The sequence below is a fragment of the Lipophrys pholis genome (genome assembly GCF_963383615.2).
Source record: "Lipophrys pholis genome assembly, chromosome: 1".
Classification (NCBI taxonomy): domain Eukaryota; kingdom Metazoa; phylum Chordata; class Actinopteri; order Blenniiformes; family Blenniidae; genus Lipophrys; species Lipophrys pholis.
In genome coordinates this window covers 20,332,941-20,346,255 of record NC_137635.1, presented here as the reverse complement: position 1 = coordinate 20,346,255, position 13,315 = coordinate 20,332,941, and the positions used below count along the sequence as shown (strand labels likewise).

At 42.3% G+C, this 13,315-nt stretch overlaps 1 protein-coding gene across 1 annotated transcript in view; it reads left to right on the top strand.

The window, feature by feature from the left end:
- Positions 1-4,022: 4,022 nt before the first annotated feature.
- The window catches only part of nrxn1a (neurexin 1a), a 40,609-nt gene continuing 31,316 nt past the window's right edge, over positions 4,023-13,315 (top strand). The window contains exons 1-6 of the mRNA XM_080487471.1: positions 4,023-4,317; positions 7,309-7,470; positions 9,559-9,630; positions 9,719-9,943; positions 11,456-11,603; positions 12,607-12,737. Coding sequence (XP_080343597.1) covers positions 4,027-4,317; positions 7,309-7,470; positions 9,559-9,630; positions 9,719-9,943; positions 11,456-11,603; positions 12,607-12,737 — 1,029 coding nt within the window. The 5' untranslated portion in view covers positions 4,023-4,026. The remainder of the gene's footprint in view (positions 4,318-7,308; positions 7,471-9,558; positions 9,631-9,718; positions 9,944-11,455; positions 11,604-12,606; positions 12,738-13,315) is intronic.

Here is a 13,315-nt window from a genome sequence, read left to right as displayed (position 1 = left end):
CATGCATGTTTTTCTTGGTAATTTCATTCCCGCATTTCTCCCCTCGTTCTCTCTCTTTCTCCTTGCCCTCCTGGTATCCTCATCTTATTTGTTCACTTTCTTTATTGTTTTTTTTTTTTTCATCTGTAACTTAATAAACATGCAGCCTCCACAAGATCAGGATCAGTTTTTTTCAATGGAAAGCACAAACATCAGAGAGATCTGATTACATTTTCCCCCATAAAAAGTAACAATTCAATCTCATCATACTTTTTGCCAGCCACACAATGGTGTAGTGGCTCTTGCTCTGGCCTCACTGGATTGAGTCTGGTTTGGAAGGATTGTCTGTATGGAGTTTGCATGTTGTCCCTGTGAGTGCACTGGCTTTGGTTGAGTTCTTTGGTTTCTTACCACAGTCCAAATAATAAACGCACCCATTGGTGTGATTGGGTTTGACTCACTATGTGATGGACTGGTAAACTAATGATTACCCTTCCTTTGCACCAAGTAACCGAGAATTGGTTCCTCTTTGACACTAAGGTGGACAAAGCAGCAAAGAAGACGGATAGGTGTACTTTGTACTTTAAATTTTAAAAAAAAAATGTAGTTGGTAGTTTTTTTTCAATTGAGAGTTTTATAAGCTATTCAAACATCTTTACAATTTGTTGCAATGCCTCACACACAAATGGATTGAATACTTTCAATAGATATTGTACTAATAAAATGTACACTTGCATGATTTTTACCTGCATTTCAGGTTTAAAATGTCTTTATTTATTTAATTAAGTTGATTGGCTGATTATTTCCATCTAGATGATTCATCATTTACTTTTAAGATGCCAAATAAACACCAAACTTTGGTCATACACAACTCAATAGTTGAAAACAAGATTACTTGTCAAGGCCTAAAACCACAAGATTTTTTGTGAAAGATAAAAAAAAAAAAATCTGCAGATCTTCATATTATGTGAAAAGAAAGTATGAAAAATCTAATAAATACAAAGTGAGTTTCATTTCATCTTGAGATGACTCACTTTAGTTGAAACTAACTCAATACCTGAGGATATACGACAGGATGACTTAAAGCTTTTAACTCACTAACATCTGGAGAAATGCCCCTTTCCTCTCTTTTAATCATTAAACCCAGTCTATTCGGATAGTGTCAAAGAGAAAAAGAAAACCATCTGCAGTAACACTTTATATCTCAGCAAAGCCATTTTCACAGCTAAACAAATTCACGGATTCCACACATGCTGTAGTAGTGATTAAAATTACCTGAAGGAGAATGAATATTTGAGAAATTGCCATTAGTTTCCTCTCATTTAAGTGTTTTTTCCCCCCTTTTTTTACTTTATTTCTTCACTCCTGGGCTCCGTTGCTTTGATCGACAGTGCTTTCCACAGGATGAAGTGTGACATGTGGTGTGTATGTCAGTCTGTCTCACTGTTTACTCTGAGCTAATACTGACTCACTCCATTAATCTGAGCTACAACAGATCCACTCCAACCTGCCCACTTGAGAGCGCCCGCGTGTTTTAGGTGTGTCCACGCAGCGAACACATGCTTGGACAACACATGGTTCTCTTTGTGTTTGCGTCACCCGGTATCCATTTTCCTGTCTGATTTGTGTGCCTGCATGCCGTGCGTGTGTGTGTGTGTGTGTGTGTGTGTGTGTGTGTGTGTGTGTGTGTGTGTGTGTGTGTGTGTGTGTGTGTGTGTGTGTGTGTGTGTGTGTGTGTGTGTGTGTGTGTGTGTGTGTGTGTGTGTGTGGGGGGGGGGCTTTTGTGTGTGTGATGTAATAGAACAAGGAGTGAGTGTTTGCGGGCCAGAGCTTCCAGATCGATGTAGAGATGCTTTATGTGCTCCTGTCTGGTCTAATGACGTGTCTGTAAATTAGCAACAGAATGGTGGAGCACCACACTGAAACCTAATGGCACCTCTGTAAATTACCGTTAGAATTCTGCTGGACGGCTGCGTGTGTTCACATTGTGAGCAACCCCCCCCCCCCCCCCCCCCCCCCTTCTCTTTTTCCTCGCTCCGCCACCTCATCTGCATTTGTTTGTGTGCGTGTCATGAGTATGTGTGATTGTATTAACATTTGTGGCTGTTCTTTCCGTGTATGTGTGGTGTTTTCTGTGTGCGTCTCCCTCCTCCTTGCTTTCGCTCCTCTCAGTAAAGACTAGCCCGAGGCCCTGAGTTGGTAATAGCTTTTCTGACAGCAATACACCAATATTTACAGAGACCAGCACCCACCCACACCCCAACACATTTCATGCACACACACAAAAAAAGCATATAGTTGTCCATGTACGCATACAATTTTAAATGCCTGAAGTTACACGCACATTTTTTTTTCTTTTTTTTGAGGCATGCATACGCACATAAACACACACACACACCCTTGCTTAATTAACATGCTGGGAGGGAAGGATTCACACACCAGGGGGAACTCACACACATGCTGGCAAACAACGTGTTGTTTCTCACTCATATATTGGCATTCACACTTAGTATTTTTTTTTCCATGCGGCAGAGGCAAAGAAAGACAATTTGCCACAATCGGTCTTTGAATTGTGATAAATTCTCACTTTTTGCTTGTCATTATTCTCTCCATGTTATAGCAACTGAAGTGCGGCTGATTCCATTTCAACACTCCTTACTCTGCCTTCCACCACCTTAATAACCTATTACACTTCAGTCTATTCATTATGTGGCAATCTTTCCTCCACCCTCTCCTCTCCAGCGGTTTCACACAAAGTGTCGTTCTTGCTCCGGCTTCACCTAGTGTGCGTTTAATTCCCCCCTCGGTTCCCCCTCGTTATTGTGCACGACAAGATGGTGGTTATGCCAACGGCTCTGCGGAGCAGCGAAAAAGAGGCCAACGAGATGTGCAGCGAGAGAACGGTGGCGTGTGGCCAGAAGGGAGGTGTGAGAGATATAGGCATGGTGGTGTGGAGAACACTAGAGCGGATGCAGAGGAAGGGTGATGTTTCGGAGAGGTGGTGTGGGGGGGGGGTGGGGGGGGGGGGGGGGGGGGGGGTGTAAAGGAGATAGATAATGTCGCCTCTGCTTTCCTATGCCAGTGTGGTCGTATGATCGTTTTTGCATGCAGATGTGTGTGTAGGTGTGCATATTTGGTCCTTTGCTGGTGCGCGTTTATGGATGTGCACTGGTGTGTGAGTAGGTGTGAGAGTGCAGATAAGTGAGTGTGAGCTTAGGATGATGGATTGCAAAACCTTGGTCTAGTGTCCTTGGGGGTCACTAAGGTGTGCAGGTAAGTTGCTATTGGCTGTCTGCCTGTACTTGGAATTCTAATTGGCCACTCCTGCCCGCTTTGGCTGCCGCGATGCTTGCAGGCTGCTGTTCTCCATCTTCATCGTCAGTTTTTCCCATCCTCCTCCTCCTCCTCCAAACCTTTCTAACCTCTGCTGCCACCGCATATACATACACAGACACACACGTTCTGGCATTTAACGCACATCATGAAATGAACCATGTTGTCAAACAAGACCACATCACTTCAGACTGCCAGCACAGCTGTTGTCTCCAAAGAGAGGATGGCAGGTTTCATAACGTATTTGAAACGCTCCAGACTCACGACTGTCTCTCTCACATCCACACTGTTTAATCTCTAACCCACATGACTGATCAAAGCTTGTTTACACACCACTCCATGGTACGATTAGAGGTATGGAAGGAAGTGTTTCTTCCAAGTACTGGCATCAGTGAGGCTTTGCTTGACAATAACAACATTTTTCAGCATTTTAAACAATATGTTTTGTACTGCACATCCGAATCAAATTTAACCAGACCCAGCTGAGCTTTTGTCTTACTCGGCCGGCTCTGATGAACACCCACCATTTTATCATCTTTGAGCATTTTGTGAATAGCAGTGTGGGAAGAGCAAACATTGCTTGGATATTGTGCTCATCACTGTGATAAGGTTTAACAGCGGTTTAACGGTTCCACACTTCTTTGTTCTCTCTCTCTATTTCCTCCTCTTCTTCCTCTTAAACCTCTCCCTTTACCCTCTCAGCTCGCGAGGAGTATGTCGCCACCTTCAAGGGCTCCGAGTACTTCTGCTACGACTTGTCGCCAAACCCCATCCAGTCGAGCAGTGACTGAAATCACGCTTTCCTTCAAGACGCTGCAGCGCAACGGCCTGATGCTGCACACCGGCAAGTCAGCCGACTACGTCAACCTGGCACTCAAGAACGGTGCGGTGTCCCTCGTCATTAACCTCGGCTCCGGGGCCTTCGAGGCCTTGGTGGAGCCAGTCAACGGCAAGTTCAACGACAACGCCTGGCATGACGTCAAGGTCACCCGCAACCTGAGACAGGTAACCAGATAACAGGGATGAAGGCGCGAGCTTCGGAGCAGAGGGGAGAATTACAGTTTATGATACTGATAAACTGATAATAGGAAGGGGCAAAAACACATATGCCCGCAACTAATAGAAAGTTTAGACATGAAATTGATGTACCCGCACTTTGTATGTGCTGTCAAGTAATTTAGGAAAAAATGTGTTTTAGCTTCTCATATGTAAAGACAACAGCTTGTATCTATTCTATGTCATTTTGCACAGGTCTAACAAGAAGTGAACCTCTAGAGTTTGAAAACGAACCAGACATTTTTTAATGTAGGCATATTTTCAAGCCTCCTTATTTTTTTCCAGTCACTGAGTCTGTCTCTTTTTGTATTTCACGCCACTGTTTCTCCAGCGGAGAGCCAGGGCAAGAGAAACAACGGAAACTTAGCAAAAGCGGAAGTGACGACTCTAAATGATTCATTTGTTTATTTGATAAATAATTGACGGATTAGTCATCTGAACTTGTTTGTGAGTTGCAGGATTCATTTTGCTTCTTTGTCGAATAGTGTCAGTGTGCATTTGAACCACAGTAACTGCTGCAGATGATCCTGGGCCAGCTGAAATGACTTAAGTCCGCAGCGAGACAGTAATCAATGTAGAAGCTTCGGTCAGTGGTTTGTTGGTCCAACTGCAGCAATGCTGTGGTAGTGAGAAAATACCTGAGGTTTTGGTCTTAGTTTACAGTGGGTTAACCACCAGACCAGCACTGCCCACAGCTCTAGGTGAGTGCTTTTTCAATTGTGTGTGTGTGTGGGTGTGTGACTGTGTGTGTGTGGGTGAGGGTGTGTTCCTGAAGAGCGTGAATGAGAGAGAGCTTGAACTAGAGAAAGACTGAAGGTCACGAGCACTCAAAGTGCTTGTTACCTACCTGTGCCCTGCCTCTACCGTTTGCCTGTCTGTACTAACTTGACTACTAACTTTACTAACCTGCAAGTGAAACTAACCACCATCCATGGAATGATTCATTCTACTAACCTAACTGTGCCCTTCTCCTAGCGAGACCACTCCAACAAACCTACTAACCTCACCAGAGGCCTTCTAGCTTCCTTTTTTTGTTCCCGAAGTTGTTCTGTTCACAGTTTTTTGCTTTCCTTTCTCCCCCTCTCCTACAAAGCACTCAGGCATTGGACACGCTATGGTAAACAAACTCCATTGTTCGGTAGATATCATTCTAATTGTTTCTTAGTTTGGGTTTGCCCCGTGTCTATTTCCTTTGAGCCATAGACATCAAAACTAAACCAATAAAAGGATAAATGCGGTTGGTAATCTTTTACGCTTAAAAAGCCCCCCGTCCCCCCTCCGTCTTTGCCAACCACTTTTTTCTTTAAACCCTTCTCCTCTTCCCCTATCTCTACCGTTTTTTTACACACCATCAATCTGTGACTGACATTTAGGCGTGCACTGATTGGCTCATCCCACACCTGCACGCAAATGGCGAGCCCCTTTCCCCCTTCCTGCATGGCGTGACTCAGAAACCCTTCCCCTCTCTGATTGGTCCTTATCGTGGATAGAGAGGTCCCCCCCCCCCCCCCCCCCCCTTTTGAAATTCTTTTTCTTTTCTTAAAGTTTTCGTCCTGCACTCTGCCACTGTTGCATGCTCTCCATGGCGCCTCTGATTCATCGTGTCCTTTTCTTTATCAACTGTGTCCTCTTTGCCAGTGGTTGCATGCAGAGCGAGGACCAGGCTGCATGCTTATATATTAACGTGAGTGAATGTGTGTGTGTGGAATGAGCCGTAACCCATCTTAACACCTGTGCGTGTGCGCGTGTGTGTACATTGATTATCTGTGCGTTCATCTGTGCATCATCTCATCGAGATCCGCTGATCTAACAAACCCCCCCCACACCACTAACTTACTAACACCATCATCACAACTCACCCTAACAACACAATAACATAACATCATCACAACTACTAACAGCATTAAAATCATTAACCCTAACCTCAGTAACCCAACACAGCTTGGCCTGACACATGTAACATTACTGTGGCTGCTGGCAGTGCAACAACTAACAACTACTAACAAGTGAATAGTACTAACACCTATTGTGTAGCACGAAGATGCCTGTGGACAATTACTAACACCTGTCTGGCTGGGAAAGTTTGCCTGGCGATGATACGCACCATCTGTGCGAAAGACTTTACAATAGAGGGAGGGTAAAGAGTAAGGAGCGTGGTCATTAATGTAGTGTAGAATATCAGAGTGTGACTTGCATGTGACAGAGCTGGATATCAGTGACAACTAAAAGCTTCAATTGCAGGCTATTACGCAGCATAATAGGCTGATGGAATTAGAATGGCATGAGCACTAGTATCACTTAAGGCCACGCATTTAGGAAAGTTGTTGTTAGTGTATGAGAAGAAATCAGATTGCATCTTTAAAACTTAACACAGAAGCAGCCGAGGAACAGAGATGTGAAGTGGAAAACCTTTAACGTTAAGGGTTCAATTAGTGTTCTTGCACTACATGAAGATAGTTATGTCTCTCTCTAGTGCTGCGCTGCACTAAGCAGAAAGGTTTGAGGTGTCCTGCAAGTTGTTGGTCGGTTGCAGAAAATTTCTCAATCTCATGAAGATGGAAAAATGATGTAGTTTTACTGTGCACAGGTGGTAGATGGGACTAGAGTGCATCAGTAACTGCAGGGAACGGAGTAAGTGGCATTTAACAGTGTATAAGGACACATTTGTAGTGTTAGTAAAACCTGCAAAGCAAAGAGGCAGCACTTGTTGGTTACACCACACAGTCACAGTCAGGACTGATCCAACTGCACCAAACCAAAGTCCCAACAGCTCAACTGGCCAATTCCCCAAACCAATCAGGCCGCCTCCCCACCAGAATGCATATACATTGGTTACCAGAGTAACGGGGGCTAATTTGGCTGGTCAGCGCCTAGCTAGCGCTTAGCGCTGCCTTTGGTGTGAGTATATAGCGTGTCCTTTCCCTGTGCTTTGTTGTGTAGGTGACCATCTCTGTGGACGGCATCCTGACCACCACTGGCTACACCCAGGAGGACTACACCATGCTGGGCTCTGATGACTTCTTCTACGTGGGAGGGAGTCCCAGCACAGCCGACCTGCCTGGTTCTCCAGTCAGCAATAACTTCATGGGCTGTCTCAAAGAGGTGGGGCGCATGCAGAGAAAGCACACTCTGTCTGGCAGCGCGGTTGAATAAAACGACTATTTGTATGAGACAGAACAAGCTTAACGCTGTGTTTAGTTGAATTTCAGTTTATGATTAATAATCGAGACTTATTCATACAAAATCAACAAAATGACTTTGCCTATTTCACACACTTGTCATGCGCAGCTTCTAGTACGCACTCAAGTTTAAAGAAACTCTTTTTCTCACACTTTCCTTCACTGTTCTCGCTTCCCATTCTGTCATGGATCACGCAAATACTTTCCACATATTATCGCAAAGCACACATGCAGAAACAGAGAAATGCTTCCATTTGGCAGACATATACTCAGCCCCCCCCCCCACACACACACACACACACACACCCCAGCATCAGAGAGAATCAGTGATGAGTGTCGTTGAGGGAGTAGATACAGCACTAAGCACTAACATGCTAATTAGATACGCCACAGAGATGCTCCATCCATCCACCCTGCTTGAAATGGGCCACAACACTACAGGAACAAAAACACACACATGACACACTCGTGAGAACACATTAATACACACAAGCTCATACAAAAAAATTCCATCTCACACTGTATGCATAGCTGTGTGCATATAGAACAATGTATTTAAAAAAGAAGAAAAAAAAAGTCAAACATAGATAAACCTACATATGGATTCATAGCACTTGACACAGCCAAACTCAAAAACACATCCATCCTCATCCCTATCGAAAACACACCCTGTCTGAGCCGTCCTTTCGTTCACACAGATTCACACAGAGGCATAAACAAACAAGCGAACAAGCCGACAGATGATGTGCCAAACAGAGAGCTATCTGTATCGGTAGTGAATGCACTCTGTGTTGCTTCATTAGGACTGATGGTGTTTAAATGAGGCTGCCGCTGTCAAAGTTAACCCTCCACTGGCACATTTACATATTTAATACGATGATATTATAATCTATGTGCGCAAATTAAGACGTATGCAGTGAATCACACGCATGAGCGATCACGACCCTGACAATTTTGTGCAATCGATGCAATGTAGGCAATACGTGCACCTGCACACTCACACTATTTTGCACACTTGCAGCGCTTCTCTTCAAGATTTGCCCTCTTTGCCCTGCACATGAACATAAAAGCGCACAACATACAAAACATTTTAAAAAATAGAGGTGAAAAGGCAATACAGAGAAGTTTTATTTTTATTTTTTATTTTTTTGCTCACAGGTCATAGAACGAGGTCTGGATTAATAAAGCGGAGCCTGTGTGTGCTTTGTCTCACTCAGCATCAAAATGCTCAGCACAAGCACACTCTTAACGCTCGCACTGCTCAGTCAGAGAGTGGACTGTGTCAGGGAAACGAAAGAGAGGGGCAGCAAAGCAGAGACGATGTGTCTAAGTGATCATGCAAGTGGCAGGACCAAATGCAAGTTTTAAAAGATGAGTCTGGAGAGGCTTTCATATGAAAATACGCCCCAAAATTATATTTTACAGATGATTTCTGAATTGATAGATTAATGAGTCCATGGTCATACTCCAGTGGTGGGCAATTAATACTTCCAATCGGGCGGTGTGAAGAAATAGAACCACTCTGATTGGATGAGCGAAAGCTTCTGCTCAGTTCTGTTTATAATAAAAACATCTCTTATGAAGAATAGAATAGAATTGACTAGAATAGAATAGAAATAAACATATGAAGTAGTATGTGACAGCGTTGTGATCAACCACTCTTTCTGTTCTGCGTCACTCATGTTGTATTTCTTGTACATGTTTTCTTTTACATATTTTGTTTGTTTTGGGTTTTTTTTTTGATGGGAGAACATTCAGGCAGGAAGTGTGTACAAGGAAAAACTGAAGCAATTACTGGCAGGCGTAACGGCCACCAATTTTCATTTGATGCATTTTTCTTTTTTTTTTTAATGTCTGGGTCCTGATTTATCTCTTATTACTTTTCTCTGCATGTTTGCTTTAAAGAAGCTAACAAAAAATCACCAGCACATCACAAATGTCCAGTTGTTTGCTGATTAGTTGATGAAAATTAAAGACGAAAGTAAATTTGAGTTTGATTTTTCCCTTAAAGGTGGTGTACAAGAACAATGACGTACGGTTAGAGCTTTCTAGACTGGCTAAGCAAGGAGACCCGAAAATGAAGGTTTGCATTTCCACCAGCAATTTAGCCCACAGTATTCCACTTTGAAAATTAAAACCTCTAAATAAGATTTTGTCTGCATCTGTCTCAGGTAAGTGGGGTGGTGTCCTTCAAGTGCGAGAGTGTGGCAACGCTGGATCCGGTGACCTTTGACACGCCTGAGTCTTTCGTGGCGCTGAGCAAGTGGACGGCAAAGAAGGCAGGATCCATATCGTTTGACTTCAGGACCACGGAGCCCAACGGCTTGATGCTGTTCAGCCATGGGAAACCCCGACAACAGCAACGCAAGGACCCACGCACGCCACCTACTGTGAAGGTGAAAATTATATTTATGATTAACATGGGACCTTTTTTTAATTGGCCCAGCAATCTCAAAGCACTTTATAACTGTCACATTCACACACAACCTCCATTGTGAACAACCTGGGGTTTACTGTCCTGCTAAATAACAACTTGTCATATGGACAAGGTGACATGGGGGATTGCACCTACATCCCTGTTATTGGAGGGTAGTGCATTATGATCTTCAAAAGAAATTAAATTTACAACGATTTCGAGCAGATCTGTGCCTTGAAAAAAGTGGTGGTTTGACTCAAATGTTAATGTTTGCATTTAGAGTGCCTACTGGCTGATATGTGGCGAGTATCATATACCATGTTCTTTGTGCTAAGCACAGAACATCAAACACAAGGAAAGAAAGCACACTAGGATATTAAGTGTTGAGCAAAAAACTCAGACCCAGTTGCTTAGCCATTACTGTCTGGCTGTCACATTGCTATATTTTCCATTTTCCTGCATCTAACACCTCCACTTTGAGGACAAAACATATATTTGCTGTCTTATTGATTTATTAAAAATTGTTTTTTAATTATTATTAATTAATTTCAGGCTTGTCACATTTCAAACATTTGTGCAATCATACATGTAGATAAAATTAGATAGATAAAATAGATAATCTATTTTTAAGTATATCCACACATACCTATAAACATACACACACACATACATACCTCATTTATTTAATGAACATACCTGAAAAGGGGCAGGAGATAAGACTTAATCTGTGGTCATAATGTTATGGCTCATCCCTGTAACTGTATGTTGTTCAAATGTATCCGTACCTCATGTTTAAAGACATAAAGCATGAAGAAGGAAGAAGAGAAGGAAAGCATGCTGATCGCCAGTGTTTTTTGGAAACCATCTATTTGTTGTCATAATATGTCGAAGTTTAGATGTTAATTAGAAAAAGGAAAATCTTTGCAAAGTATTCAGAAAATAATTCTACGATTTTAGATGACACCCAAAAAATAGGCTGTGATCATTTTTACTTGAATGCTACCGAATCCTTTGTTGACCTGTGAGAGCTCTGTTTATAGAACACTCACGAAAGTATGTGTAAATTAAACATTTCCACCCTAAGGTGTTGTTGAATAGAATTTCTGTATTTCGAAACAATCAAACATCTTGCAAAAATGATGGAAATCTGACCCCAGATCCAACAAATTCTGTAAAAGACTATTAATGCCCCTTTAAGATCCTCTATATGCTATTAATTACTACTGCAATACAATACAGTGTGTTAAACGACATTAAATGTGACTTTAGAAACATTTTCAGATGTATGTTTAAAAATAGATAATTACTATAAAAACAAACTTGTTTTCCTATAATCAAGTATTTACTATTAGTTTAGAAGAAAACATTAAGAGTCACAGAAATGATCAAATATGGTCTCTTGCATAATAAGGGGATATACCCAGATCACCACCCTTTTGGCAACCGAGAATTTGAAATTCCTGGTTTGCTTTTGGAATTTTTGGTCACACAGGTGGATTTTTTCGCCATTGAAATGCTGGACGGTCACCTGTACCTGCTGCTGGACATGGGCTCAGGAACCACCAAGACGAAGGCCATCGACAGAAAAGTCAACGACGGAGAGTGGTACCACGTGGACTTCCAGAGGGACGGACGCTCAGGTACGATCACAACGCCAAAGCTCGCCGGAACGGTTTATAAGAAGGAAGTGGAGGATAATGAGTCGGTGTACTTAAACAATTAGTAGTAAACAACAGTGTATCTGGGCCATTTGGCTGCCATCTGCCTTCTGTTTGTATTCAATTTAACTGTGTTTATTAAATTTGTTTTTAAGGGTTTTGTATGGACTATTTTAACACGATTGATACACAATAGCACTGTCAAGTTTATTGTTATGTGTTGATATAATTACTGTAATACTGAGGCTAAAATTAAAGCTTTCTTTTTTTTCTAATGGTTGTGTTTTTAATGCTGTTTATTGTTATGACAATAGTTTCCATGAAACCTGTGCTTCCTGTTGCAAATACTGGGAGTACATAGTACATGCACAATGGCTTTTCCTGTCTCTCAGGAAGTTTACATCTGCAGTACAGGTACAGCGCTGTTCTTTTTTTAATGTGGTAATCAGCCTGCTGTCAGTATATAGTTATTGTTTTCAAGACCTTGTTAATTACCAGCTGAGAAGCCCTCAGTAGAGGCTGCCAGTCTTCTCAATGGGGGGTCTTGTTTGTGTACTGTAACCTTACTAATGTCTAAAAATAAATCTATTAATGATTTATCAGTGACAAAATGTTGACGGCAGCACTTTTAAACCCGGCACGGACTTAAAGGCGCTACATGATGGCTAAGGAGTGCCTTGCCTCTGAATACAGCAGTGCAGTGTGGAGGTGGTGAGGAGGAGAACATAAAAATGATGACGACGATGATGATGATGTTGCTGATAGCGGTCATAATAGTGGTGGTGGTGAAGACAGTGATGATTATGATGAGGATGTTCACGCTGAAGGTCATGTTTCGTGAAACACCGGAGGGTGGAGTGTGGCTTGAACACGCCATCAGCGATGATGAACCCGGGGTCACAGGGTGTTTTCATGATTGCGCCTGATGATTGCGATGAGGACGTTCCAGCCGAGGGTTACTGAAGTTGTTTTGATGCCTGCTCAGGAACCATCTCGGTGAACAGTGTGAGAACAGCGTACACGGCCCCGGGGGACAGCGAGATACTGGACCTGGATGACACCTTGTACCTCGGGGGTCTACCGGAGGACCGCGCTGGACTCATCTTCCCCACAGAGGTTTGTGTGTTACTCCCTGCACCACACACACTGATTGATTTTATTGCTGCAACAAGCAGTTTATAAACTGACTAAAAGCTGCGAGTAAGAGTCACACAGAATAAAAATTCCAGCCAGTTCTTAACAAAAATGCAACAAATTGCTTGCGCAGCTTTCGCCTCCAGAATAATCAATACTGAAATAATTTCTTAGTTTCTGCCATTATTCAGTAACTCTGAAGGCCCCCAAAGATTAATAAATTAATCACTCGACAAAAAAAAATATTGGCACATACTTAAATTGATATTGCAAAAGATCCTAATATATGATGATTACATGCTTTTTGTTTTTTTCACCCTTTTTCATAATTTTTTATCATGATTGATTAACAAAAACTGTGATGACAGTGCGACTCAAGAATATACAGTATTATTGTGAATTGATTTCATGAGCCAACCTCATCGGGGATTTCAAGAAATGTAATTAGATAAAACATGATATATTTTTTCAAAATGAGAACTAGATTTTTCGACTCAACATTTTCATTAATAAAAGGATCCATGAGAAGCTTGCAAAAGCAGAATATCCTCCTTGTGTGG